This window comes from Amblyomma maculatum, chromosome 1, assembly GCF_055883805.1.
Source record: "Amblyomma maculatum isolate TAMU_Amacu chromosome 1, ASM5588380v1, whole genome shotgun sequence".
NCBI classification, from domain to species: Eukaryota; Metazoa; Arthropoda; class Arachnida; order Ixodida; family Ixodidae; genus Amblyomma; species Amblyomma maculatum.
The window spans coordinates 354998693-355024792 of record NC_139344.1 but is presented as its reverse complement, the minus strand read 5'-3'; the positions used below and the strand labels follow the sequence as shown (position 1 = coordinate 355024792).

The following is a 26100-nucleotide window of genomic DNA, read 5'->3' as shown; positions in this document are numbered from 1 at the left end:
GGGACATGCTCACTGCAGCATTCTTTCCTCCGAAAAAGCCAACCACTGGTTGAAGGAAAAGCAGCAAGAAATGTCCTCCTGGCTGCAGGCATCTTGTTCTCTGGCTGCGGTATAGCTTCAGTTCTTCGGTTCCTGCAATCCATTGGGGTGCAAGGCATCACAGAGAGGACCTACTACAACTACCAACGGGCATACTTGCTACCTGCCAGAAATGAGGTTTGACAATAAGGATATCTCTCATACAACATTCAAGTCAAAGTATATGTCATTAACTCGATAACTAGATGTCGCATCCTTTCATGACAACAACTTGAAGCTACAATGCAACATATAAAACATATAAAATGCAGCATATATGCAACAGCGGAGGCATTGCAGTGCAATGCACCTGCTACTGCACATCTCTGTTGCCTTTGGCTACATGTTTAATAGACCAGCTGCATGCTCTAGCACTGAAGGCATAATTTTTGCAATATTTTTTTTTTAGTAAATGTGCTGTGAGAAAAGTGAAAAGCAATGCAGCATTTGAAACCTGCCCCCCTCATCCTAATATGCATGAAGGCAATCACATGACTGCAAGTTTGTAGACTCTAAATTGAACATCTCCTTCTTTGCAGCTTTTTCAGCAAAGGCAAGCAGAACTTGCTAGTGAGCTTGTAGGGACAACAACAGACCTGGCAGGGGATGGTCGCTGTGACTCGCCAGGCTACAGCGCAAAGTACATGACTTGCAGTGTACTAGCTGTGCAGAATGGAGCCTGTGCAAATGCGACTCATCCTTTCCGACAACTGAGGTTCCTCCTAACATCACATCCTATCTTACGGCATTTCAACCCTTCTGCTCCAACTTCAGTGCACACGGACGCAAGTGGCATAGGCCTCAGTGCTGTCCTCGTTTAGCGCTATGACGACTGTGAACATGTGATTGCTTACGCCAGTCGGACTCTAAGCAAGACTGAGCACAACTACACCATCACCGAGCAGAAATGTCTCGCGGTTGTTTTCGCCGTGCAGCGGTTTTGCTGCTACCTGTACGGAGAGCCTTTCGTAGTAGTAACCGATCACCATTCCCTATGCTGGCTACTCAATCTCTGTGATCCGTCTAGTCGCCTAGCCCGCTGGGCACTTCGCTTGCAAGAATACGACTACAGCATTTCATACAAAAGTGGCCGACGGCACGCAGATGGAGACTGCCTCTCCTGGTTGCCACCTGCCACGACGGAATGCGACGCGGACAACTTTGATCCTTACGTCACTGCTTTATCTCAGAGATTTCCAAATACTCATACCTTTTGAACCGAGGAACACACCGATCAGCATCTGGAGTCGTTCTTAGCTGCTGCTCAAGACCCAACCTCGAACAGCCAGTTTTGCCTATGCCTATGTGATGGCCTGCTATACAAAAACGTTTACTCTCGTGGCTGCTTGCTCCAGGAAAGTGTCTTGTTTTTTTCACCCAGCCCACGACCAACTTGTCGTCCCCACTCCCTGTACGGCCGCCGCTACCGGCCAACTCTGCGATTACGATACTTCATTAGATAAGAAGGCTGTGAGAATCCGTTTTGCTACAGACTGTCGGTTAATTGAATATTCTTTTTGGCTTTGTTTAAACCTTGACCTGGCTTAGTATTTTACGCTGTGTTTTTGTGTAACTCTCGCCCTTACTTACTATCTCTGGAATACTTGCTTTGTTATTTTATAGTCTTCTTTATCGCAGCGTTTGTTCATTGTCGTTTTTTTTCTCTTGTCATTTATTGAGTCGTTTTTTATTACTATCATGTCCTGGTGTTTTATTAATTTTTTTATGCAGTGTAATTTGGACTACTACCTATATATGTTCCCACTGTGTGTTAAAAAGTGACGCATAAATTTATTCCTTGATCACACACCAACACACGCACTTCACTGGTTGACCGGCCTAACTTTTAACTGTGTTCTCAAACCTCATAGAGGGACGACGGGTAACCGTAAAGTGGATCCCGCACCTCTGTTAATCGTTAAGGCGGGGTCTGTGACAATATAAAACAGACCAAAACTGCAGGAAAGGTATTACATATGCTAAAAAATTGCAAAAATTACAAATAGGTCAATGAGCTGCAATGATTCATGGGATTTGCCAACTTTGAGAAAAATTTGTGGCACAACCTGCATACTCTAGTGCAGTGAAAAGAACTGCTCCCCCCCCCCCCCCCACCCCTCCAAAAGAAATTGCACGAGTGCACTCAATTCTGCTTAGGTGCAGTAATGTGAAACCACTGCGAATTATGTCACACTGCTTAAATTGGTCCGACACTACGCTAGCAAACCTCGGCCGCACTCGTCCAGATGGCGTACGTGTATGCCATATTTACCCAGGTTAAATGAAGGAGTGGTGCAGATGGTACTTCATGAAGATCACAATGTTTGCCGCACAGCTGAACAGTATGTTGTAGTTTGAACTTGATGAAGAGAAGGATGCTTACTGCACAGCATGAGAATGTGTTGCAAAGTGCATTGCTCGTACCGTAGACTGGGAAGCCTCAGCCCACATAACCAAAGTAGAAGCCAGTGGAGGCCGCTTGGAACCGTCAAAGCCGACAGCCCACCATCACACACCCACGTAACTGGTCGGAATGCTCTGCCCCAAGGCAGATGACCTCTTCCCCTTGGATAAGTGCTCCCTTCTTCTCTCCTTGCAAATTTCATTGTGGTCTTTTTCTGCAAAGCTGTAAATTCTTCAGTTCTGCTCCTTCTATCTGGTGCTCTGTTCTATACTGCCTTTCGTTTTCCTTTGACTATCCTGCACAGATGAATAAAATGTAAACACCAACACTGGAAAAAGCGACCATGAAAAGAAGCCACAGAAGAGGAGATATGCAGATAGAAAAGCGACAGTAAAAACTAGAAACATATTCACAGATCTCAAGGAAGCAAGATAACAAGCCAAGCTGTCAACAAAGTTCAGGCCCCAGAAATTGCAAGAGAACAAGTTAAAAACATCCCTATCAACAGTGCCAAATGAATGAATTATGAAAGAAGCTCCTCGCTCTATAAAATGCCAGAGGGATAAATATTAGAACAGGCAATGACAAGGTCTCCCAGCCCAACTAAGTGATTCCTGCGGTACAGGCTACAAAATGAGAAGCAGTGGCTACCTTAGCTGGCAGAATTTGTGTACATATATTCACTGTGAAAGGAGAGCGATGTAATGCACAGTTAGATACAGCTGATAATCAAGAAATAGGGAATTATGTCCAGGCATGACAGCTGGTGATAGCCGAGACAGCTAAAATAAGGCTTTTAGAGCATTCGCTCTACTTTTCCCGTGCACAAACCTCAAAGTGAATGCAATGTTGACTTTGAACTCTCACGCTGTGCAGCAAACAATGTCATCTTTATAGCTTAGACATGAGAGCACTATGCTACTGCCACAACCTATCACACCTCGTAGTAAAACTACAACACACTCTCCTCTGTACAGTAAACATCGCCTCCATCAATTTCTAATTGCAAGACATTTTCGTGCGCTACAATGATCATCGTCTTAATGTTTCATCTACTCCTTCTCCTTCATGAAACTTACGGAAATACACCATGCACATACGCCACCTCACTATAGACGGAGGTTGCAACCGTGCCAGACAGCCTGCCGAGACCATTGAACAAAGAGAAGCCAGACTAGCCCATTGCCAAAAAGCTGAGCAAGAGTGCAAGCGAGCCAAGATCGAAGTGGCAGCAGCAGCTGTGACTGCGGCCAATGGCTAACGCTCATGAAATTTGGTTCAAGGACGGTTGAACCTGCACAACGTTTTGAAAATATGCAGTGCTGCCCCTACACTTTGGCAAACACACCTGAAAGGGACCAGCTATTACTGCAGCTTGGAGATAAGAAATGTAACACTCTGCAAGCGTATTAGACTGTAAATAAATTCAAATTAATAATTCAGATCAGCAAATGCAGGAACAAGAGTTGTGGTTTGATCTGTGCTTCACCTGTATTACTCCACTGCTGGAATGGATGTATTCTGCGATCTGTTGTCATGTATTCACGGCTAGGAGTATCAATAAACAAACCTTCAAGCACTCATTTCATTGTGTCAGTATTGAGCACTCACACACTCGGTATCATTCAAAACACAGAATGCTTGTGCTGCCTCGGCATAAGCATTCTGTGTTTCGATTTTAATTTCTTTTTTTCTATAAAATTCCATTCCAAATAAATGAATGTTTACGGTAGATGCCTAGAAGCATGTGCTCAAGCAGACTTGGCGATGCTCGGCATTGTCCTCCATTCTGGATTGTTTTTGGATGTGTATTTTTTTTTTACTAGGATTTGAATTTTCTTCCCAGGCTTTATTTTTCACTAACTAACAGTTCTACACCTTTCTTGCTTAGATATCTACAAGTTCTGGCACTTTAGAGGAACGAGATGTCTGTTCTTAAACAGTGCCACAAAACAGACACTTGACGCAGTGCATAACTTGGCGTTCATAAAATAGCATTCTCTATTTTTCCACCTTAAAAATAAACGCACTTCCATGCACCACTCGAAGCAGTGCGCCTGCACACGTGATAAAGTTTAGAATACAGCATGCAGTGAAGCGACAATCACCTGAGATTAAAGGGGAGGGTGCCTGAATCCCATGTAGCTCGCCGACGGAAATTCACGCCGAACCCCGCAAACGACGCAGGCTGGCAGGACCACCCTGTTGCCTTCGCCCAGCCTGCCCCAAATCCACTTGGTAAACAAGCAGTAGGCTATGAAGCGGTGCTGCCTGAAAATACCACGCTTTACAGTAAACGGATCATACACACACACAAAAAAAATAATGCGAATCTGTCACCTGACGCTTCCGCACTACCTACTTGTTTACATCTCCGTCTCCATCGATGTTCGCTCCCTCCTCCTCTCGTGCAATGTGCACAGCCCGAAGGACTTCGGGCGTTAGGCACACGCTTTGGAACGCTGGGTGGATCGTAATGCAGCCGCCGTCCTGCTGGCACACCACCAGCACCTCCGGCATGCTGCGGCAGCACACATCTTCTTCAGGTGTGGGCATGCTTTCGCAGCGGCCGCAGCGGCACCTGCGCATAAGTAAAATGTGAAAAGGCCGCGAAGCAAACACGAAATGGCATTTCGTGAAATAAGAAAGTTGTAATAACCTATGTGCAGTGGCGCGTGCGCCACGGAACGCACCATAGTAGGCCGTCGTCTCCGTTGCCAGCGGGTGGTTCAGAAGGGCCAGTCGATGGCGTGCTGCTGTCGTCGCTGTCTAGCGGATCACGAAACGGAGTATAATCATATGGATCAAAGTCCAGCTCGGCAGCGGCTTCACGCAGCCTCGCTTCGAGCTCGGGATCCATGCGATCCATGGCGACCGACACGCGAACCGCCGCTCCGCAAACACGAAGGGGAAAAAATCGGAGCACTACCGGAAGTAAACAAACCGAGAGTCGGTGGCGTCACTTCGTGACGCATTATGGGCGGGGCGTCGGCCCGGACATTTTCTTTTTTTTGGCCGGCGCATCGGCGTGTATGAGTTGAGGGCTACAGTGACGGGAGAGGAGGAGCGTCATTTTTAATATGGAATATCTGCGCTATTAAAGATGTTAGCCTAAAATTTTTTTGCGCTTTGCTGACTAGCGAAGGCACGCCGACCGCTCGTGCGCCTTTCTTAAGCACGGCTTCAAGCTTTTCATGGGCCCTTTAAGTACTTGTGCCTCTCGCTAGTCTCACATCTTTTCGTGTTCCTTGATTCATTTTGTCCCGCTATGCACCATACATTTTTCTTTTTCAGATCCCTATTTATTCTTACCTGTCCGATTAACCTTCTCAGTCCTTCGGGGATAATGCCAATAAATCTGACACTCGTCAGTCGCCATCTGAATTGCCCTGTAAACGACAAGACGACGTCTACATAGTCAGGACTAGGGCCTCGTAACATTTTAAATGCATGCGGAAATTTTCTCTAATGCAAGCAGTCAGCTATAGCTATTACCGGAAACAAGCGTGATATCTGCTGTACTTCCCCGGTAGCGCCGGGAGATATTCCGAGGAACTAAGTCGAGTTAATCCGATTGCTCTTGCCATAGGCTTCAACTCTACTGACAGACCATTATACGGAAAACCTGTCTGTGCTCTGAGGCATGCAACCATCGCCGAATAACCCACGTAGCAGAAAATGATAAATATTAATGAAAAGTGCAAGAGAAGTAAGGCCAAGCCAAGAGGCAAGGTAATAGTGTGTGGCCTAATCAAGAATGCGACCAAAGAAAATTGACTAGGACATTTCGTACTCTATTTAAACTACAGAATGGACCTTAAGTATTTTATTTTAATATTACACCTTCGCGAAGACGGAGATTTGGCGTGGTAGAAAAAATTAACTGTGGTTTAGCTTCTGGTTAAAACTGGAGTTACGCGAGCGCAATCTGCATGGGTATACGCTTAGGTTCGGCTTGAAGTAAAGAAATCACTTTTGCACGTAGTAGTTTAGATATATGGTTTCAGCTTTATTTATGCCATAGGGGAATCACTTCACATATGAGCACCCCTTGTCTCTTGTCGTTGACCATCTCGTTCGGGTATAGAAAACTCCGGGACACACCACCGTCACAACGTTCGAACGAATCTTCTGTCCTAGCAACTCTCTGTTGTCGTTCGCCTCCACGAAATACCGAGTTATGTGTCTTCTTCTTCTTCCTTTTCTCTGCTTCTGCTTCATCTTCTTCTCCTCCTCCTCCTCCTCCTCCTCCTCCTCCTTCTTCTTCTTCTTCTTCTTCTTCTTCTTCTTCTTCTTCTTCTTCTTCTTCTTCTTCTTCTTCTTCTTCTTCTTCTTCTTCTTCTTCTTCTTCTTCTTCTTCTTCTTCTTCTTCTTCTTCTTCTTCTTCAGACAGACACGGACAGGCACGGCGAAATGGCGAGACTGTGGCCAATGTAGCGCTCGCTACTAAAAAAAACAAACAAAAGAAAACCTATACGCAGGTGTCACCCTTATCGGCTGACTTCGCCAATGAATCGTACATTTCAATCGGTGCACTGACAGTCACCGGTGGTACGCGCAGATCCGTAGAAGCCCAAGAGACGCCAATCGTCATTTCCATGGCGTCGGCAAGAGCCACTGGAATCTTAGATTGAGAACTCCACTTGCTTCCTCCATCCGCCCTCTTCAGCCCTTAACAAACATTCGTTATTGCTTACGCAATAAAATCAGATTCTGCTGAGATGAATATATGGAAGGAGTTCTCAGTATTCTTGTTAAGCTGACTGAGCTGTGGTCGACCGTCAAAAGGATACGATCGACGACTGCCAATGACAGATGGGAACATGCATGTGCTAGCAGTACTGATAATGAAACTGTTAGGGCACCAGGTCGTTCACCCATTAGAAGTCCGAAACCATATCCGAGCTACACGGTACAAGCTTCAGCCATCTACCATGAGTCTTCGCTTGAAAGGTTGTTGCCAGGCCCCTTCATGACGTCATACTTCCACCAACGAGTGCAGACCCGCGATGACCCTGTAAGAACATCTCCCCAGACATGCCCTCACGGACCGTAGACGATGGAGTTTCTGGAGGAAACGTGCGTATATACCGTCAGCCGGTGCAGCCATCACGGTGCGCTTTAGTCGCCACTCTCCGCCCACCCTGCCTCCTCGCCAGTCGCGTCTTAATGTTTCCCGCGGAGTTTTGCGCGCGCATGCCTCAGTCGTTACGCATGAGCCGCTCCCTGCGTCTGCAGTAGCCACCAGGCGGCGTCTTTTGTCTCCTTAGCTGATCGGAACCATTAGGCCTATGTCGAAGACGCCGCGGAGGGTTGCTGATAGTTGGTCATGGCATGACGGTGACGAAAGGAGACGCGAAGAACCTGGCGAGGGGGAGAGAAAGGCAGGAGCGTTCCGGCGGGGAATCGTTTTCTCATGATGCAAGCTCAAAAGCCGTTCAAGGACAACATCTAAGGTATAATGTGAAGGGTTAGGTTCTCAAGAATAAAAAAGAGTGCTCCCCTAACGAGCGAGCGGACCATCTGGTCGTCGCCGCCGCTCCGTCCGGTGCGCCGCGAAAACGGTGGCTGGTGAACCGGATGGGCTTCAAGAACACGGGCTGCTTGCCCTGGACGGGTCTGAAGAAGATCGGGGACGAAAATATAATAACGCCAGGCGTCGTTTACAATTTTGAACTAGAATGAAGTGTATTGGCGTAGACTGGCGTAGGCTGCCTAGACAAGCCTTTTTAAGCCTGAATTCCTTTTTATACAGGAGTCGATGACAGCGGATCCCACTTCACTTTAATGCTTAGCCTTTTTTTAGGCGATATACTTACAGTCGATAGGGACAAGTGAACGAAGGGGTGGACCAAGGTCATGGGCGTGAACGCTCGATTCTAGTTTTTTTTCTATTTCTCACTTTGCGAGGAGGGACAGGAAAGGAACTGAACGTTTTAGTGGCTTCTTCTTAGTGAGAGAAAGCTATAGACAGTAGACTCAGACCAGAAAGCAAGATATGGTCCCTCCACAGTTATAATATATCGCGGATAAGTGAAAGACGCCAATGCTTGATTCAAATTTTCTTGGTCGAGTCGTCCTTAGTTCTTGAAGACTTAACCGCCTGGACAGCTTTTCCGCAGCCGCCTTGAGGGAAACCTACACGATTATATTTTACGGTTTCGTATTGCCGAGATGCATAGATATGCGAATTCACTATCGGTAATCGATTGAGCGCTTCTTGCCGGCGATCTGCTGACAGGATATATGCCTCTTGAAACGAAGACTGAGATCGAGAACGCTCGCTTTGCCGTGATTTTCATCAGCTGCCGTGCTTGTCTAGTCTTACTTCTTAGTCCTACGTCCTGAGCTGAATTCCCCAATACTCGCGTCTGGTCGCACATGGAAGAAACGATTCATTTGACTTCATTTTTGAAGGAATAAAGACATCGTCAAAATGCGACTACAGTAGTCATCAGCATAAAGGCGTTATCTCGAAGCGATCGCGAGCGAGTTTGGAGGTCACCTACATTTAAAAGAAAAGCAATTAAAATGGTGAGGCGTCCACACGAAGTAGGATTTTACAGTGGCATCCACGTATGTATACGCACTTCATAAATGTGGCGCAACGTGTCGGCTAGAGACGCAACATTGTCTGGGCTGCCCGACCACAGCAAATTGTGTATCCAGTGACGACTGTATACACTGAGTAACGCTCCAGCTACAGCCTTGAAGGAAATGTGCTCGCGCAGAAAATGCCGCGTAGTATGCGCTGTTCGAGCGGCTTGCTCAGGTCAAACCATACGCAGCAAATCACTTGCTCTGGATCATCTGAGGCGCAGAGGCTACGCGCAAATTACCAGTCACCCGCTTCCCATAACAGTATATATTTACTGCTGTCCTCGGTTCATGACCTCGGTGCGAAGTCGGCCTTTCAGTAAAAGGCGGCGAATCAACCGTGCGTTGCCTCTTTGCCAGAAACAACTACCACTGCCAGCGCGATAAATTAAACCTGGTCCCAACTCGTATACTCGTCTTTTTCCGACACCGTAAAACGCCCCATATCGGTTCTCCCATCCCTCGCATCCTCAACCGCAATGTCGAGTAGCGGCAGAGGGCGGAGGGAGAGATTTACAGCTGGCAGCACTGCTACGGGCACCATCTCTATCGTGATGCACTGCGGCGAGAGGAAGAAGTAAGGCAGAGGCCGTATACAGACTGAAAGCGAGGGCAGAGAAGGAGTAGGAAAGAGTGATTCGGCAGCACCTTGTTCGTGCTCGCCAGCGGCCCTTGTGCGCGACCTTCGACACTCGGGGTCCTGCACGTGCGGTGCTTCCTGGTCACGCTCGCTGGCCAGGCAAGACCCCTTTTTCGCCGGAGAAAAGGACTCTCCCTCTTTCTTCCGTCTCCCCCGCTGCGCGCAGCGTTCATCTCCTCACTCTGAAAACCTCCGCACCATCCTTCAGCACCAGGCCACGATGGCGGGCAACAGTGCATGCAGAACTCGTCGTCTCCGCCGTGGTCCCACGTCGTCTAGTGCGTGTCTCGAGCGTTGCGGAGATGGAGGAGAAGGCGGCCGGCGGCTTCTTCCTGCTCCGATACCTGTCCCCCCCCTCGCACCCCGCTATGACAAGGAATGAAGGCAGGCAGAGCGGGCGCGCGGTGTCCGACGTCGTGAGCACCTTGCGCCCTCACCACTCGCTTTTTTTTTCTCCCTCCTTCTCTGTTTCCTTGTCGCAAGGAGTTTCATCTGTGCGTCGTCGCTGTCGTCGTCGCCTAAATGGAGTCGCGCTCATCGTCACGACGTGTCGGCGTGTCGCGACGCTTTCTTCGCTACGCGCTCGTATATGCGACGCAAGGCTGTACTACACGCACTTTGAGAAAGGAGAAGTGAAACTTTCTTCCTCTTTCTCCTTTTCACCTTTCTCGTGAACTTCAACCTCTTGCTCTAGACGCCGCCAAGTGACAAATAGTGAGATCTCGTGTGACCTCTTTGGACTGGCTTTACGCGCACTGACGCTTCGGGTAACGTACGGGATGAGTGACCAATGAAGATTCTAACTCGGAACAAGTTTTTGTCAATATACACATTCATGCTAAACATGATAGAAACTCTAACTGAAGTGGTTTCACGAGCCAGGTTTGTTTATTTTATTGGTGTAACAGAAAGAAGGTGAAAGTAAGTACGAATATAGCATGCGAATACAGGACATATCTGCGATCATGAAGAGTATTCGCACAATTACAATTTTAAAGTTTAACATTGTCTGTCTTTTTATGACTCACTGAATTGCTGTTTTCTTTTTTTTTTTTTCTGCTTGCATGTTGTCGGGTTTACTGATGTGTTTCCTCATGCGACCCACTGTATTTATACCCCCTACAATAATGCCGTCCAGACGATGTAGGTATACCAAATAAATAAATAAATAAAAGCTTTCATTGCTTGGTGAGCACACGGAAGCTAAGTACTTCTCGTGTAACCTTTCGGTCCAGGTCAAGTTGTAAACCTGAATAAGACTCACTGTTAATTGGCGCATCTGCAATACAGTGCAGCCTGTTTTTCTTTGTACTTCTTATTGTACGCGCGTGCTTTCGTTCGTTTAGCAGTCTAGACCTAGACCATAAACACAAATTTAGAGATCTACTTCTCTGTACGTGCACAGCGAGGTCATGCTGAGAGACTTGGAAGGCGAGAAGCAACTTGCACATGCATATTTTCTCCTGCGTCCCGTTGACCCTTCTCCGTCAAGCTATATTTAGCCGGGGCAGAGCGACATGGAGTTGGGTGCGTGCGTAAACATGAGAGAATATGCAGCGCCCGCATTTGATGCAAGGTCTAAGATGCTGCCGTGTGTGTCCTTAGCCCTAACGGATAGCTTGTGGTAAAAATCGAGACAGTAGCGCTGCTCCGAAGTCATGTTATTGCAGGCAAAACAAGCCTTGAAGATTCAACGTGCCAATGATCCGGCAGCGATAATGACTGTAAGGGGTGAGATCATGCAGCTGAGATAGCCTAGAAGAGAAAGATAAGATAGGGTCGCCTTCATCTTGCAGCTCTCGGAGGTGTAGTTATCGTATTAACTATTTCGTTTGAAGTCCACATCTACCACCACCTCTCTCACATCATTACCTCAGCCTGGTTGCGTCCACATCACCCACTGGCTTCCAATAGCGTACGCTGCTCCAGACTAAGTCCACTTATAATCCTGCCAATCGACTGATCGCACCTCGTCCCCACTAGTACCTCTGCAGTCCACTGCTAACTTTTGCTCCCTAGAATAGATTTTGTTACTTTCCTATATCTGTTCTCTACATTACAAGTTCCGCCCATGTCCACTTCTTAGGTTGCTCGACACACGAAACTTGTGTTCGCTCTCTAAAACCAGCTGCGCTCATTCTCTCTCTAAACATTATACATGCGATTCTTTATTTCCACGTCTAACTGCGTATGACTCGATGCAATTTGCAGCCTTTTGTCCAGCCTGAAAGTTTCACCTGCGCACGTCTGTACAATCCGAATACAAATGACAAGACACGGTGTCTCAATGACACTTCGACGTTCAGCTCCTGATCGCAGTGTTGCGGAATCGAATCTCGGTTGTGGCAGCCGTTTTGAGAAACGATCTCCACGCCATCAAAGTGAAAATAAAATGAGACAATACGCAGCCTGCTTCGAATAAAACATTGCTTCGTGGTTCTCATTCTAAATGCCGTTGTTCACACTTCATTCGAAGCTGGCGCTGCATTTCCACTATGTTTACATGCAAGCATAGTCCTGTATGATGAGCAAGCTGATCTTCATTGAAGGCCGTGTATTATACAGTTCCAGCTGTTCAGTTTCTATGTTGGCTCATTTCGCAGTACTTGGCGTCCGCGTAAGTGCGCGTGAGAAGATATTGGGACGAAAAAACAATTCTGAGGTTTAATCTACTTAAACCTGGTTATAACTAGCGAAAGGACACGTCGTGGTGGCTCATTGATCAAGAATTTCAGCTGCTGAACCCGAGTACCAGGGTTCGAATTCGACCGGTTCTCTTCCAGTTCGCTAGTCCTTGGCAGTCCCAAGAGTATAGAGTTAGTTTCCGCTTTAAAATGTCCTTATCCTTACTCGAAGGCTGAGGGAGAAGAAGATAAGGTGGGGCCTCGTGAAGAGCACCCGGTGAATTCAGGAGTTGCAGCCCGGACAGTAGAGCTTCGACCCTAAAACAAAACAGTGACAATGCAGATCGGACAGCGGAAAGAACGAAATGCAACTGAATAATGCATTTCATACATTGGAAGAAAACGCGCCGCATTGCCAAATGAGGAGGACAAGCACGCAGAAAATGCGTAAGGAAATTATTGCACGTCACCTCAGAAGCACGAGGTTCCTTTACGCCTGCTCACTCGATGGAATGCGGACGCCTCGAAATGCGATCCATCCCTCCCGTTTGCGGCGTGTCATGCGGTGCGTGCCACAAGCGAGACGTGGCGGTGTACGGGTGCACGGATGAGAGCCGCTTTGAACTCCCGTTTTATACTTTTTATTTTTTTCTGTACGACGCAACCAGATTAGTAAGAGAAAAATATGCGCTACTGCCGGAGGCTGCATACTCCGCATTGCTTGCATATGGGTTTTTCGCTTAGGCACTTTACCGACGAATATGTTAGTGTCAACTGCACGCAGAGTGATCCCTCACCTCTCCCCGCTTAGGTCTCAATTTCTTCACATTGTTCATACCTTCACCACGGTGTTACTGCGTGGTGAGGTGCATGCTAGATCACGTTCTTCAGCACGTAAACACAAGAAGTCTTCATACTTTTTGGCTGTCGCGCTTTGTTTAGTTAGCGTTTGAAGAAAGATGGTGGTGGTATAGTTGTACGGGAATGTAGCCTTGCTCTAAGCCTCAATGGTCCACAAATGTTTAAACTTAATCTCTCAGTTTACTTCTAATCTTAATGCCACTCGATGTCTTCTCAGCATTACTTACAGCGGCGATGATTCTCGGGACTGTAAGGATTTCGTGACGCCAGATTCAAAGTCGGGATAATCGCGTCGATTTCCGGATGTAAATTTTCCGCTGCCTTCGGAAGCAATACGGTTTCTCCGTGTATGTGGTTTGTCAAATGACCATATAGCTGTGCTGCAGAGACGGTGAAATATGTTGAACCTGTCTTTTATACTTAGAGCAGCGGGTTATCTGTTCTTGCTCCTCTCGTATTTCTACCAAGACAGCGCCTAGTCTGATTTTGGACAGCTCCGCATATCCCACGCGCCGGATCTCTTGCAGGGCGCCCGCTCTAGCTTGCGGCACCCTGAAAGGTTTTCTTTTCCCAAATACACTGCCGCTCGTCAAAGCATAGCTAGCCATGCTTTTTTTTTTTGTTTGTTTTTTCATTTCTCAGATAGTTTTTTTTTTTCTTTTCTTGCTGCTGATGACGACGGCGTACGTTTGTTTCGTATAGCCACAGGTCCATCCTAGTGCATTCCCTTTTCGTCTTAATTATTTATATCGTATATTTACCACGTTATTGTTTTAAGATTGATTTTTATTAATAGTGGATATCCGCGTCATCTGTATGCGCTGCGTGAGTTTACCACTTCTCAAACTGACGATTCATGATCAGCTAGGCAAACATGAACTATACCACTGCCTTCTTAAATTTATTTCTTTCAGTCGGATGCTACCGGAGGAGGAGGAAATGAGGAGGAAAGGAAGGCACGTTAACCCTTAAAAGAAACCGGTTTGCTACCCTGCACCGGGGGAAAGAGGTGAGTGAATATAAAAATTATAAGAGAGGGATGGGTGAAGTTAGTACAGTCACATCACAGACGTGTCACATCACATCACGTCCCAGTCATATCACGTAACGTAACAGCGAAATCATAGCCTTTCGATTAGGCCTGTGCTTTTCATAAAGCGGAGCAGTGCGGATGCTACATATTCGACTTGGTTCTTCTTATTGCATTTTAGTAACTTCAGGTCCTCGCGGTGAAGATTGGGGTGCCGCACCCCAAGCCGCACCCCAAGCGGTTAGATTGGGGTGCGGCACGTTGCAGGGGAGATGAGACGGATGGGCAGACTTCTGTGCAAAAATATACAACTAAATTTATTTACACTATTATACACTATTTACACAACGACCGGTGTGGTCGCTACCATCACAGCAAACGAGAACGTCAGGCCACGGTGTGCTTCTGACGACTTGCGTCGCACTACTCGTAGCGGTTCCTCGGAGCGCAGTCAGTGCAATGCCTTACCCGGTTCGAGCCCTCTCCTTCCGGCTCTCCATCGAGAGCCACTGTCCAAGTATACCTCTTTACTCCAAAAACACATCCTTAAATGAATTCACCCAACATTCTGGACGCCCTTTCACTGACCAACAGGAAATCCGCTTACAGGAGCCAATTAGTTAGTTACCTTTAAATTTAAATTTGAAATGGCCAATTGCACACCGCTACTCCACCCACGAACACAGCGCGAATTCCATTCTCCTCTCCTAGCAGCAATGAATAATAAAGAGAACCGAACGCAGCAGCCACCAGCGTTGCTCACTGTAATATTGCACACAGCGTCTGCGTTCAGCTAGCCATCGCGGTGGGAGCCGACCACAAAAACTTGTAGCCTTCCCCATGCTACACTCTCCGACCGTCCCAGGGCGTCTTCTCCAAAAGAGCCAGAACCACCGCGTCTGGGTGTGACCCCGACGCCGAACGTGCGCCTCCCTCCAAGGTCATTCCTGCCGGCACGGTTTTACTTCACAGCCCGGCGGCCGTCTGCAAGCAGCATTTGCCCCAAAGTTTTGGAACGGCCGGAAAATTTGGGTGGGGGCGACACGAGGGGCCTTTTAGGAAAAAGAAAATGTCTAAAGCAACCTCTAGGTGCGCCGATCGGCATGGCCCACAGCCCGACGGCTTGCAAACCTATCACTAAAGCAACTTCAGCACACCGCGAGTTTAACCAAGGTCCACCTTCAACTCGCCATGGTTTACAACACGACCTGGAAAGCTTGAGGAGGAGTTTCCTGATCCCCCTCTTCGCAGGTCCAGCCCCAACAAGACAGCGTTTTAGTGCGTGCCGATCGAGTTGACACGCATATGCTGTTAGCGAGGGCGTCGCAAAATTTCGATCGCAGAGAACTCTTTGTACATGATTTCGTGTATTGCTGCGAGTCGAGAACAGCACGCCGACGTACTAGCCGGTGAAACGAGAGCATCGGAGGAAAATGCTGACAGAGTAAGCGAGACATATTTAGGGGATGGGCACTTGTTTACCTGCCTGGCGCTGCGTTCCTCGCACACCCAGACAGACTTGACATCGCTTCACTGAGCACAAAGCTGGAAATGTGGTAGCACTGCAAATTCTACGGAATCATGTCTCTTGTGCGAAGAAGGACAGCTTTTAATAAACTTCAGGTAAATGAAATTAAAACGCATAAAACGGGAATCACCAAGTGGAAAAGGTGCTACGATTGAACACGAGAAAGGTACCCCAAAAAGGGCCACGAAGAAGAGCTTGAGTTGGCCCTATTTTCTCTGGTACCTTCTTGGCCCCGTGCAACTTCACGGCCGAGCCAACGATTCCAGCTAGAAGTCTTTCATCTCTATGAACTGAGTGTAAGGGCTGTCTTTTTTGCACGTTTTCAATGAACTATAGAAAACCACATCGGGAGCTTGTCGCGTCCTTCTGGGTAAGCGACAGAACTGTATGAAGGAAACTGTTTAGGAATTTAGGATTTAGAGCGTTGGCGTCATCGGCGTAGTATTTTAGGCTGATGCTCCTGTATTCACAGGCTGGTCTAAGGAAATCACGCTTAGGAGGATCGCTTCCAAATGAGTCGAAGGCAAAGCGCTCTCAGGCCTACCAGCAAAAGTCATGCGTTTTTGGCCTGGAGCTCAACAATTCGGAGGAAGCTTAAATGAGGTGCGATCTCGGCTGTCACTCAGCCGCCCAAGGAGAATGCAAACGATGTGGGAGTCCATAGCTTAACGTGATATCGGTAGAGACTCGTTACATGAATCCCGGTGTCGGCGTCGGTGGTGTGAGCGAAAAATCACGGGAATGACACTGTAAGGAGGCAGCTAGCAATGCCGGGCACTCATTCGTTGATGGGTTTTGCTAACTGGACCACACGATATGAGAAAGTTGGGAGTAGCTGCCAACTCGGTTGCACATTTTAAGGTGGGAAGGCGGAGTAAGAACCAACCTTCCGGTGCTCTGCGAACCAGGACCGAGGAAAGGCAATGCTTAAATGTCGTCTTATTTTTTGTTATTAATAAATATTGTCAGTTTTGATAAGAAGATTGCTACACGCGGATATACATCGAGCTATGTTCCAAATTAATATCGATCCACGTGAGCTCTTAGAAGCTTACAGGACTTTATTTGCTTCCGGGTCTCGGGTGGAGATGTGCTAAGACCGCAGTTGCTAGAAAAGAAAGAATTTCTCCTGGCCGAGCGTTTTCTATCAAACGCGTGCGGCACTTTTCCAGTTCGAGCTAGGTTGTGCCTTCGCTCTCCATAAACCTGTCCCTGACCCTGACTGAGGTCACGAAGGGCCTCTGACTAATGGCGCATTCAGGCACGCTCCTAAAGCGGGTTATATCAGTGTGGAAGACGCGAAAGTTTTCTGGAAGCCCTCCTGGCTTCCATAGAATTAGTGAGTGCCTCATCCATCACATGGAATAGCGGCCAGGTTGGTACCTTGCCTTCTCATGATCTTGTGGCACACAGCGCAGCTATTAGAAAGGTCACTGCCGACGCCTTCTTGTGGAGTAACCAAAACTATGATACCAATACACACGGCTTCACAAAAAAGCGACCAAGCACACGCCACACGCTTGATGACAGAGTGTCGAAGCTTCCGTGTGAAGCTCCCAAGGTCTACCTGCTCCTGCGAACCAAAACCCAAGTTGTCTTCAAGCGCTTAACGGACTCAGGACTTGATTAAGAAGGAAGCTATCAACAGCAACGTGTGGAAAGTGCCGCAGGACCAAATAGGACAAGCCAAGGTATAGAGAAAGGGAGGAGAGGGGTTAGCAGGGGGGTAAGAAACAAAGCACGAAGCCCGTTGCAGTGATGCTCCCGTCTACTGGCAGCACGGCAAGGCTGATTAAAGACTGTCGTGCCTCACGCGAGCGACCTTACGGAGCCCGGCAGTACGCGGTACGCACTTCCTCGTTACGCACTACTGACCTTCCATTACAGTTCTCTCTCCTCTTGTTGCGTTTTTGTTTGGGGGACGGTCAACGACGGCACCGGGGACACAGACGCCACGACACGCAGAGATCAGCGCATGCATCGCGAAAGAAGAGAAAGTAGCATCTGTCTAGCATAGTCAAGGAACGCGGAAGCGCACCCTGATTAGGATCGAGGGCTGATGTCAGCTTTATTATGACGAAAGTAAGTGAAAAAATAAGTTTGGGTACGTTGGTTCTCAGCAGCAGGTAAGGGACAAAAGGCGAGATGGGCGAAAGGAAATATCACAAAAAAAAAAAAAAAAACATTTAATTTTTTTTTTTTTCGAGAACAAGCCCCCCTCCTTAGCTTATCAATTAGTCTTGACAAAGGCGAACGCAGCAAAAGCTCGCATTAAGGAAGCCAACAGTCACCGAAACCAAGAAAAGCATAAAGGAATGCTTCTGTGTTTGTTTTTTCCTAACATTTCACTTACGCTTTCCTTGATTTCGACGGCCACTGGCTTCCTCACTACGTACGTCATAACGAGCCCCTCATTTCCCTACCCTTGTCTCCTCACTCTAAAGAAAAAAAACCGCTATCAGGTTTCGCGACGCAAGAAAAAATAGCCGAATTAATGAAGTGAATAGTTACTGGACAGGTCTCAAAAATCGAAACGGTAAGAAATTGTCTTGTATCAGCACGTCTTTACCTTCGTGAAATTATATGATCCTTGATTGCTTCGAGCGAGAAATCCGCCTGGCTGTATTTTTCGCAACTGTGCTAAACAGTACAATGTGACAGCGGCCATGGCAGAATTGCGCTAAAAAACACAACACAAAAGAAGGACACGTAGTACAGAACGAGCGCAATCCTATGCTACGTGGATGTGAATCCGTTATCGGTTGCACCACAGCATAGGTACAATAGGACCTCTCCCCCCCCCCCCCCCCGCCTACGCACGCACCACTTACCTAGCAGTGGTAAGCACAATAAGGACTTTCGTTATATCTCAGTTTTTCGTTATATCCTAGTACATCGTTAACCCTGAGTCTCATCTCTCCCACATCTAGGTAAGTGGAAAGAGGAAAGAGAATTTCCTCTTTCCAGCCTTCACCTGTCAACCACGCGTTAAGTGGTCGGTGTACGGATCAATCATGTACCAACCACGCTAGTATCTCATTGCGCTTTTCTGGACGAGTATCAAGGCGAGGAGAACAGAACCTCTAAACGTGTCGGTTGAACATAAGCGTAGCTCGCGCCGGAATTGCGATTCTTCTCTCATTATCAACGCACATCCACCGCTGGGCTCAGTTAACTAGTGCGAGCTCGAATTCACCTAATTAGCGAGAGTTTATCGCCATATGTGCTTGATGAGACCGGTCGAGGTGTCCGAATTGCCCACTTTTCTCAACCAGCGAGGTTGGAATAGACGAATTTTTACTGTCCATAGTTTTGCACGTCATGTCCCAAAAGCTTTTGCATAGCTTCTACAACCTACATGACAGTTCGGAGCAGGTCTGGAACGGATTAGGATCATATATATGCACGGGCTTCTACCATGGTTGCGGACTCAAATCTGGCGGCCGCTGTGACATCGGTGCAACCCATGAGAATTTGTCACACAGCTAGTGGCTAGTATGCTCCCATTCAAGAATAGAAAATTCAGTCAGGAGTTTAGAACCTCGATCGTTCGCTCGGATCTTTCCATAATTTTGAATTTAAGGTGTCAGCTTGCGAAGCGGTCGTAGGAATAGGAAGCCGCTCTACTTTTTTTCAGAGTGACTCAGCAGCACCCAACGTAGGCAGCGGAACCCCAAGGCTGCCTAGACGAATTCCTATTACGCAAACACCGCGGAGTAGGTGAATAAATAAAACAAAAAAGAAACCATCGGCACGTGTGTAATGCGCGCGCACAGCAATCCGAGCAATTCGATGAGGCCGCCGCTGTGCGGGGTCGATCTTTTTGGTTCGGCGCTTTTTTGGCAGCGGAGGCCTGCCTTCCCCTCTCCTCCCCCGGCGTCCTCCGCGTCGTTGCCCCGTAGGCTTCTTGTGCGCGCTCCTGACACCCAACGAAAGTGGGACGCGCGAAGGCGTTCGTCTTGCGCAGGCCTCCGCGCGCGCCTACTACACCGGCCATCGAGATCAGACTACTTGTCGACGTCGACTCCCACGCTTAGGCTTACGAGGAGGCTGAGACTCGCTGCTTGAACATGGTCTTGAGCAGTCTTGAGCTGCAGCGCTTTCTCTCTTCCAAGCGTGATTTCTTTATCTAATTCTAATTCTAGACTGTCAACGTTGCTTCGTAATCGAAATGTTACAATGACGGTGTGACGTCCCCTGTACAGCGCATAGCGCACTCTAAGCCGGTTATCGCGTTGAACGGAGGAATGCGCTTGGTGGCTTATGACACTATAGTGACCAAAGATCAAAAGGTGCCAGAAATTATGGTATTATAGCCCACTGTTGTATATACTAAGGTACGGCTGGAGAAAGTAAAAAAAAAAAAAAAAGAACTGATGGAAAGTTACTAAATAAACATAATAATGGGAAGGCTAATGCAATGGGTGCTATCAAAAAAGGTCGAAGGTTATCAGATGGAAGGATTTTTTTCAGCACATATTGATTTTTAATTCATCCAAAGGTTACGACAAAAAGGCTTCAAGAAGAAGGTAGGATCGTAACTACAAGTAATGGTTAAAATTCAGACTATACGCTTACGTTGACGGTTGATCCATAGGCGAAGGTTTGCGAAAGAGAATGTCTGTAAAAAAAAGAAAAAATAACTCCATTGTGGTCGTCTCTACATGCACACCTCAAGTGATATAATTATCCAGACTATTATCTGCATGCGAATTGCATAATACAGCGTTAAAACATAGAAAAATTTTCACAGTGACAAGATGAAAGGAAGAATGTGAGTCGTTTGATTACCTCCTCAGACCCCGCATAACAATATAATAATGAGCGCTATAATAGAAGAAGAATATTATTTTTAAAAAATCAGTTATGTAGCCTAAGCGCAATTTTAAAGTCACAGCGAACTCCTTTATAGCCATTTTTTCGATAACTGTTCAAAAACACGCATAGGCCTCTTAGTATCCTTACAACGTGGTTGTTTTTTATAATTCTAATACCTCCTCCTTTACCTTAAGACTGTGAGTAATTGTCACTAAAGAACGCATTCTGTCGTATGTGCATTCAAGTAAATTAATGTACGTCATAATGCTTCGTCACGTGTCTCCGCCCTGTTGGGCCTATTAGCATGAAATATTTTTCATCCGTTCATGATAGGACACAGACATGAGAATAATGAGGCATACTTTTGCTCACATCTGGCAAGGATAAATAAAGTGGAATCACTTGCCAGCCTTGTACTAAGGGTCACTTAAATGGGCTGAAATGATGTTAAAAAAAAAATGTGTTAGTATGCAACAATATGTGCACAGTCTAGTATTCTTTCAGACGTTCAGGAATATTCGTTTGTTCAATTTAGTGGTATGACATATTACATTTTCGATGTCGTCTCTTGTGTTTTCACATTTTACGAAGTACGCTATAAGAAAGACGAAATGGTGAATTTTGGTGTTTTCAACCGTTTACTTGTGAGTATATTTATTACTTTAAGGAAAGCCGCGACAAGTGGTGCAAAGTGTCAAGAAAATGCGTTATTTTATTTTATTTTATTGTTTTCTGGGTTAATCTGTTGTCATGTTGAAGTGCAACACTGTTGGCCAGGAGCCATTAACCGGCGACTTGTTTTCCCACTTGCTAGACTGAAAGCTCTCGTCATAGCTGCAAGCCGACGCGGCGTAGCAGCGAGACCGGATTGTCGTGCCGCGACATATCGGCGTTCACGAAAGACCCGCTTCCGAAATCTCGTTCTCGTTCGACGCAACCTTCCACCCCATTCCATGCCAACCCCCTTGCTCTCTCTCCCCCTCTCCCTTTTCCACTACGTGCACTCGCCGCGTTTCTCTCGCGCTTCCCCCATTTTTTTCTTTGTGGAACTTCCTGGTTGTCGGGATCCCTTCATCTCTCGCAACTTCTCGACGCAAAAGATGTGGAGCCGATAGGCAAACTCCGGCCATAACTCGCACTCGACTGGAAAACCTCTCACCCAATCGCTGTATGCATCGAACGTTTCAAAAGGCACGTGCTGCAATCGGGGCTAGCTCCAATGGTTCCAGAAAAACAAGGGGAAAAAAAAGGAGCAACAATGGCGGTGTTATAGAGGGAGTCTTGCTGCGTAAATCAGCCAACGAATTGTTAATGCTGCTGTTGAAAGTCTTCATTTTTAACCAGTGCCAAGGAAGGAAAAAAGAGATTAGCGAGGAAAATAAAGCCCGCTCTGTGCACACCTTCGAATGTGCACGAAGCTGGGTTTCTGCCGTGCGTAATTGCCTCCTTTACAACTTGATTGGGCAGTGTGATTGTCATTGAGAGCATTTACTTAACCGCCTTTCTTACCCATGGCTCCCTTCGCTGCGAAATCTGAGAACTACTTACATTACCGGCCATATATGCGCAGGGCACGGCTTCCTCCCCAGTAAGCGGCGTCCGCATCGTCATGTGTCTCAACCGAGGCCTCCAACGTCAATTTTCTGTCCAGAGGAAATGTTATTGCTGGAGCTTAAGGGAGGACTGAGAGCTGTTATGAAAGAATGGGGACGTTATCCAAGCGATACTGTGCGATTGTGTATTTAAAGCTCGTAATTCTTGGTGTGGGTGCTCTCTCTAGGGCCCACTGAAGTGCAAGAGAAGCAGAGAGCAAACGAAGAGAAAGAATTAAAGTAAGTTTACCAAGTTATTATGTGACTCCTATTGGAGTGAAGATGATTCTTTCCACGTTACAATTAGCTGTTGGTCCTTACAGATTCCCCCTAGGCAAATGTGGTTCTACGCAGGTTCACATTCTTCATATACCAGCCATACAAACTGTTCCCAAGTGCAAGCGCCTTGTCTGGCAGCTTTTTCCGTGTTCTTAGTTAGTCTTCTTTGTTTATTATTTCATCGCACAGTGGCGTTGAAATCCCTCGAAGTTAACAACGTCAAAGCAAGACGAAGGCCGAAAAAAAAATTAAAAACACCGTTGGGGTTTTCAGCACTGCACTGGTTTAAACTAATGCGATGATCGATAGCGCCACAGGAATTGCCTGCCCGTTAAACCGGTTTTTTCATTTTCTTTTCTCTCTCTTTACTTCCTTTTTTTTTTTTGCTGCTTGTTGTTTACTTGTATTATTCAGTGGCTTCAGGCTTCCCTTTCATCTGGGAGCGACCTATTCTCGAACGCTATCTTGAAGTTGCTTTCGCCTTAAAGGAGTGAATCTGCGTTTCAAGTCGGGTACGGTATTTTGTCTTGGCTCTCTCTCGTCTCCTTGACATCATATATGTATATATAGCCCACCGTCGAATTATACGCGTTTCACAGTCACAAAACTAGTTCCTGCACTCGTTGAAGAAAAAATAAAAATAAAAAAAAACGTTTGTTGAGGCATTCAGCAAATTCCTTCATAGTTATTAGTTTGTCTGCGCTCCGCGCACGTAGAAATGATCTAGAAGCGGCTGAAGACCGATTATACTTCAGATGCGTAAGTTTATGATCTTTCATAAAAAAATGAGAAGGCTTCAACGCTGCTGAACCGGATGTGGAGCGAAAACATTAATTCTTCTTCTTCTTCTTCTTCTTCTTCTTCTTCTTCTTCTTCTTCTTCTTCTTCTTCTTCTTCTTCTTCTTCTTCTTCTTCTTCTTCTTCTTCTTCTTCTTCTTCTTCTTCTTCTTCTTCTTCTTCTTCTTCTTCTTCTTCTTCTTCTTCTTCTTCTTCTTCTTCTTCTTCTTCTTCTTCTTCTTCTCGTAGTTACGCCTCTTGACGACGTAGCTGCGGCCACCTGAGATCTTGAAAACCTACCGCAGTGTAGCTTTCGCTACAAAACGTGCGTCCTCCTGTATGTATATGCTAGAATGTACACAACGCTGATATAATAAAATTGAATTGAATTGAATAGTTCACCCTTGTGCTGTTTCGGTTAAAATTTCTATCATCCTCTTAGCATGGGTAAGAGGTGGCAAGCACTGCGCCGGAACAGTAACTCACCTAGTATATGAATGGTACATTGATCTACTGAACTGACTTATGCCTCTCTTTGAGAACACTTAATTTCGCTTACAGTCTTGCTTGTACGCTTCCTAATATTTTAATTCAGCTATGCGCCCTTTACCGCCGTTTAACTGATCGCATGCTGTGAAAGAAAAACATAAATTCCGAACCTATCCTTATGACGGAAATCAAGCAGTGCCGAAGCGTACGAGTATAATCGCATATCTTCACCCACATAAATATGCAGACAATCAGGGAAACGGGGTTTGTGCCGTACCGCAAAACGGCCATCAAGTGGGGATTTAGCCGTGAATGTTCAGCCTCTCGCGCTTTTTCCTGGCCCGTGCCTGTCTGAATGCGCCATACGGAGCGTTTGTGGATTGCCCGAGGTAATAAATATGCGCGCCGCACTAACCGTACACAACCCCCTCGATCACCACGGCGGCTCTGCCACATCGAGTGTACTTGTATGATCGCTTTTTCCTTATAGTGGCCGCCTTACATACATCTACACCTGATTGCGAAATAAATACACGGAGGGGTAGAAAAGCTGAAAGAGAGAGAGAGATTAAGAAAAGGCGAGGAGGCCGTAAGCGCAAGTTGTTTTCGAACTCGAAATAAGAAGCTGTGCTCCTCATCGGCTTCCTCGATTTTCCGCGTGATCGCTCAGAACTCGGCAGGGAACACTTTCACGGCTCACGCCTGTGAACGCGTTCGGGCGAAAGTTGGGTCGAAAGCTAGCGCGTCACAATCTGAGAGATTTCAAGATTGAGAACGACTTGATGCAGGGTGCGGTGCAGACTTCGAAGCGAGAGCTCTGATGTTGACGTTGCTAGCTGATACCGAGGCCTCTCGCAGAAACGGATAACGCGAGTATAAATAAAAGAGGGGGTTCCAAGTACGCCGATGCAGGTAATCGAAGGACATCCTGATAGTTTATAGATTTGTTCATGCCACTGTATGTTTTTTTTTTTTTTTTCCCACTTTCGAGAAAAATCCCTTACCAGCTTTGTCGTCGGTTTGTATCTGGCTATGCCTTCTGTTCTTTCGTCTTCATTGTTGGTTTTATTTTGGGCTGTTGCACTGGCTATAAGGGTGTCAGTCCCCGTGTGTTTTGCATGTGTGAGAAGAGGTATCAGAGTATGAAAATTATATTTTGAGAATTCTGAACAGGTTTGAATATCGCGACAGCAATAGACGCACTGTTTGCACTGTTCGCAGGTCGACGTGCCAGAGGGGAGATATGAAGACGTCAACGCTGTAACGCGTACCTTCGAAGTTCCAGAAAAACATCGCGCATCGTGGTTGTAAACACGCAGGATTTATGGTAAAGAAAGAAAGAAAGAAAGAAAGAAAGAAAGAAAGAAAGAAAGAAAGAAAGAAAGAAAGAAAGAAAGAAAGAAAGAAAGAAAGAAAGAAAGAAAGAAAGAAAGAAAGAAAGAAAGAAAGAAAGAAAGAAAGAGAAAACTTATACAAGGCGCCGCGGAGCAGTCCTGTCTTATTAGAGCCAGTCTTAACTCCGTTTAGCACGTACTCTCTCTTCCTTCACCTCATTCTTTCTCTGCATCTCTACCTCTTACTCCGGCACAAATGAGAGACTAATGCGGCAATGCCTTAATTACTCATGTGGCAGGTTTTCCGTGTCGCCATCGAGGGGAATCTGTGCGGCTGTGATCCGGGTCAACGACGACTTTTCCTGCTGGATGTCTCTTTGGTTAAACGCCTATTTCGCTCTGTTACACCTTTCCAGACCCTTTTAAAGCTGGGATCACAGGATAGGTTCAATCTTGGTTAATTTTCGTATACTTGGTATAGGTATGTGGCATGAAGCCGAGGTAATTGTATATCCCAGCGCCGCGTTTATTCTAATTATCACTACGTCTACCTCGTCTATACGGGACCCTGCGTCATACTAGAAATAGTTGGTATATTGAAGGATGTAACTTCAAAAAATGACCCCTTCGTTCCGCTCGCCTGCGTTATAATTCTTTTTTTTTTTTTCACAGTTGTCATACTCTAGTCCAATTAGTTTCATCTTTAGTTGCTTCACGTCTTTTTTGTGTCTCTGTGTCTGCCCATGCTTTCAGGTGATCGCATATTCAGGCCACTGTTTTTACCCATTAATAACGTTGTCAGCGTGCGCATAAAGACCAAGCATGTGCCTATGTTGTGCACTCAAGCACGTCCATGAACATCTCTCGAATTTAGCTTCACGCTGGCTTCCCTCACCTCAAAAAGCGTAGCATAAACAATATGTTCCGCCTTTCGCCGACTAGTTGAGCAAGGCTAGCTTTCTTTAGAGTGAGCTGGCACTGTGCCTGTATCTGCACGTAGCGTTGACGTCAGAACAGCGGCATGCTTCACCGACGTGGGGACGTGCGAT

General features: G+C 46.6%; 1 protein-coding gene and 2 long non-coding RNA genes across 5 annotated transcripts in view; 1 reads left to right on the top strand and 2 right to left on the bottom strand.

Moving 5' to 3' along the window:
- Positions 1–12934, bottom strand: part of LOC146207856 (uncharacterized) — a 33099-nt gene extending 20165 nt beyond the window's left edge. The window contains exon 1 of the long non-coding RNA XR_014703348.1: positions 12814–12934. This is a non-coding gene — a long non-coding RNA (uncharacterized LOC146207856). The remainder of the gene's footprint in view (positions 1–12813) is intronic.
- LOC146207857 (uncharacterized) lies at positions 36–5671 on the bottom strand. 3 transcript variants are annotated; one of them, XM_084591058.1, is made up of 4 exons: positions 5176–5671; positions 4845–5063; positions 4591–4753; positions 36–132 (listed from the first exon to the last, which is right to left on the bottom strand). In XM_084591058.1, exons 1-3 carry the CDS (start codon positions 5349–5351, stop codon positions 4597–4599), a joined length of 552 nt encoding a protein of 183 aa, XP_084447184.1. In that variant the 5' UTR covers positions 5352–5671; the 3' UTR covers positions 36–132; positions 4591–4596. The 3 variants fall into 3 exon arrangements, with proteins under 3 accessions (XP_084447184.1, XP_084447176.1, XP_084447192.1); XM_084591050.1 differs by lacking the exon at positions 36–132 and adding an exon at positions 2451–2778 and having other exon boundaries at positions 5176–5670; XM_084591066.1 differs by lacking the exons at positions 36–132; positions 4591–4753 and adding an exon at positions 2451–2778 and having other exon boundaries at positions 5176–5667.
- Positions 12935–13298: 364 nt separating the features above from the next.
- LOC146207855 (uncharacterized) lies at positions 13299–25725 on the top strand. Its single transcript, XR_014703347.1, has 3 exons — positions 13299–13551; positions 14119–14213; positions 24939–25725. It is a non-coding gene; the product is annotated as an uncharacterized LOC146207855 (long non-coding RNA).
- The last annotated feature ends 375 nt before the right edge of the window (positions 25726–26100 follow it).

Excerpts from the sequence above, each read along its gene's own strand:
- LOC146207857 (XM_084591058.1), bottom strand. The coding sequence starts at position 5,351 with ATGGATCGCATGGATCCCGAGCTCGAAGCGAGGCTGCGTGAAGCCGCT. Across the intron at positions 5,064-5,175 it reads GGAGACGACGGCCTACTATG|GTGCCGCTGCGGCCGCTGCG; the intron begins GTGCGTTCCGTG and ends ACTTATGCGCAG. Across the intron at positions 4,754-4,844 it reads GGAGACGGAGATGTAAACAA|GCAGCACCGCTTCATAGCCT; the intron begins GTAGGTAGTGCG and ends TGGTATTTTCAG.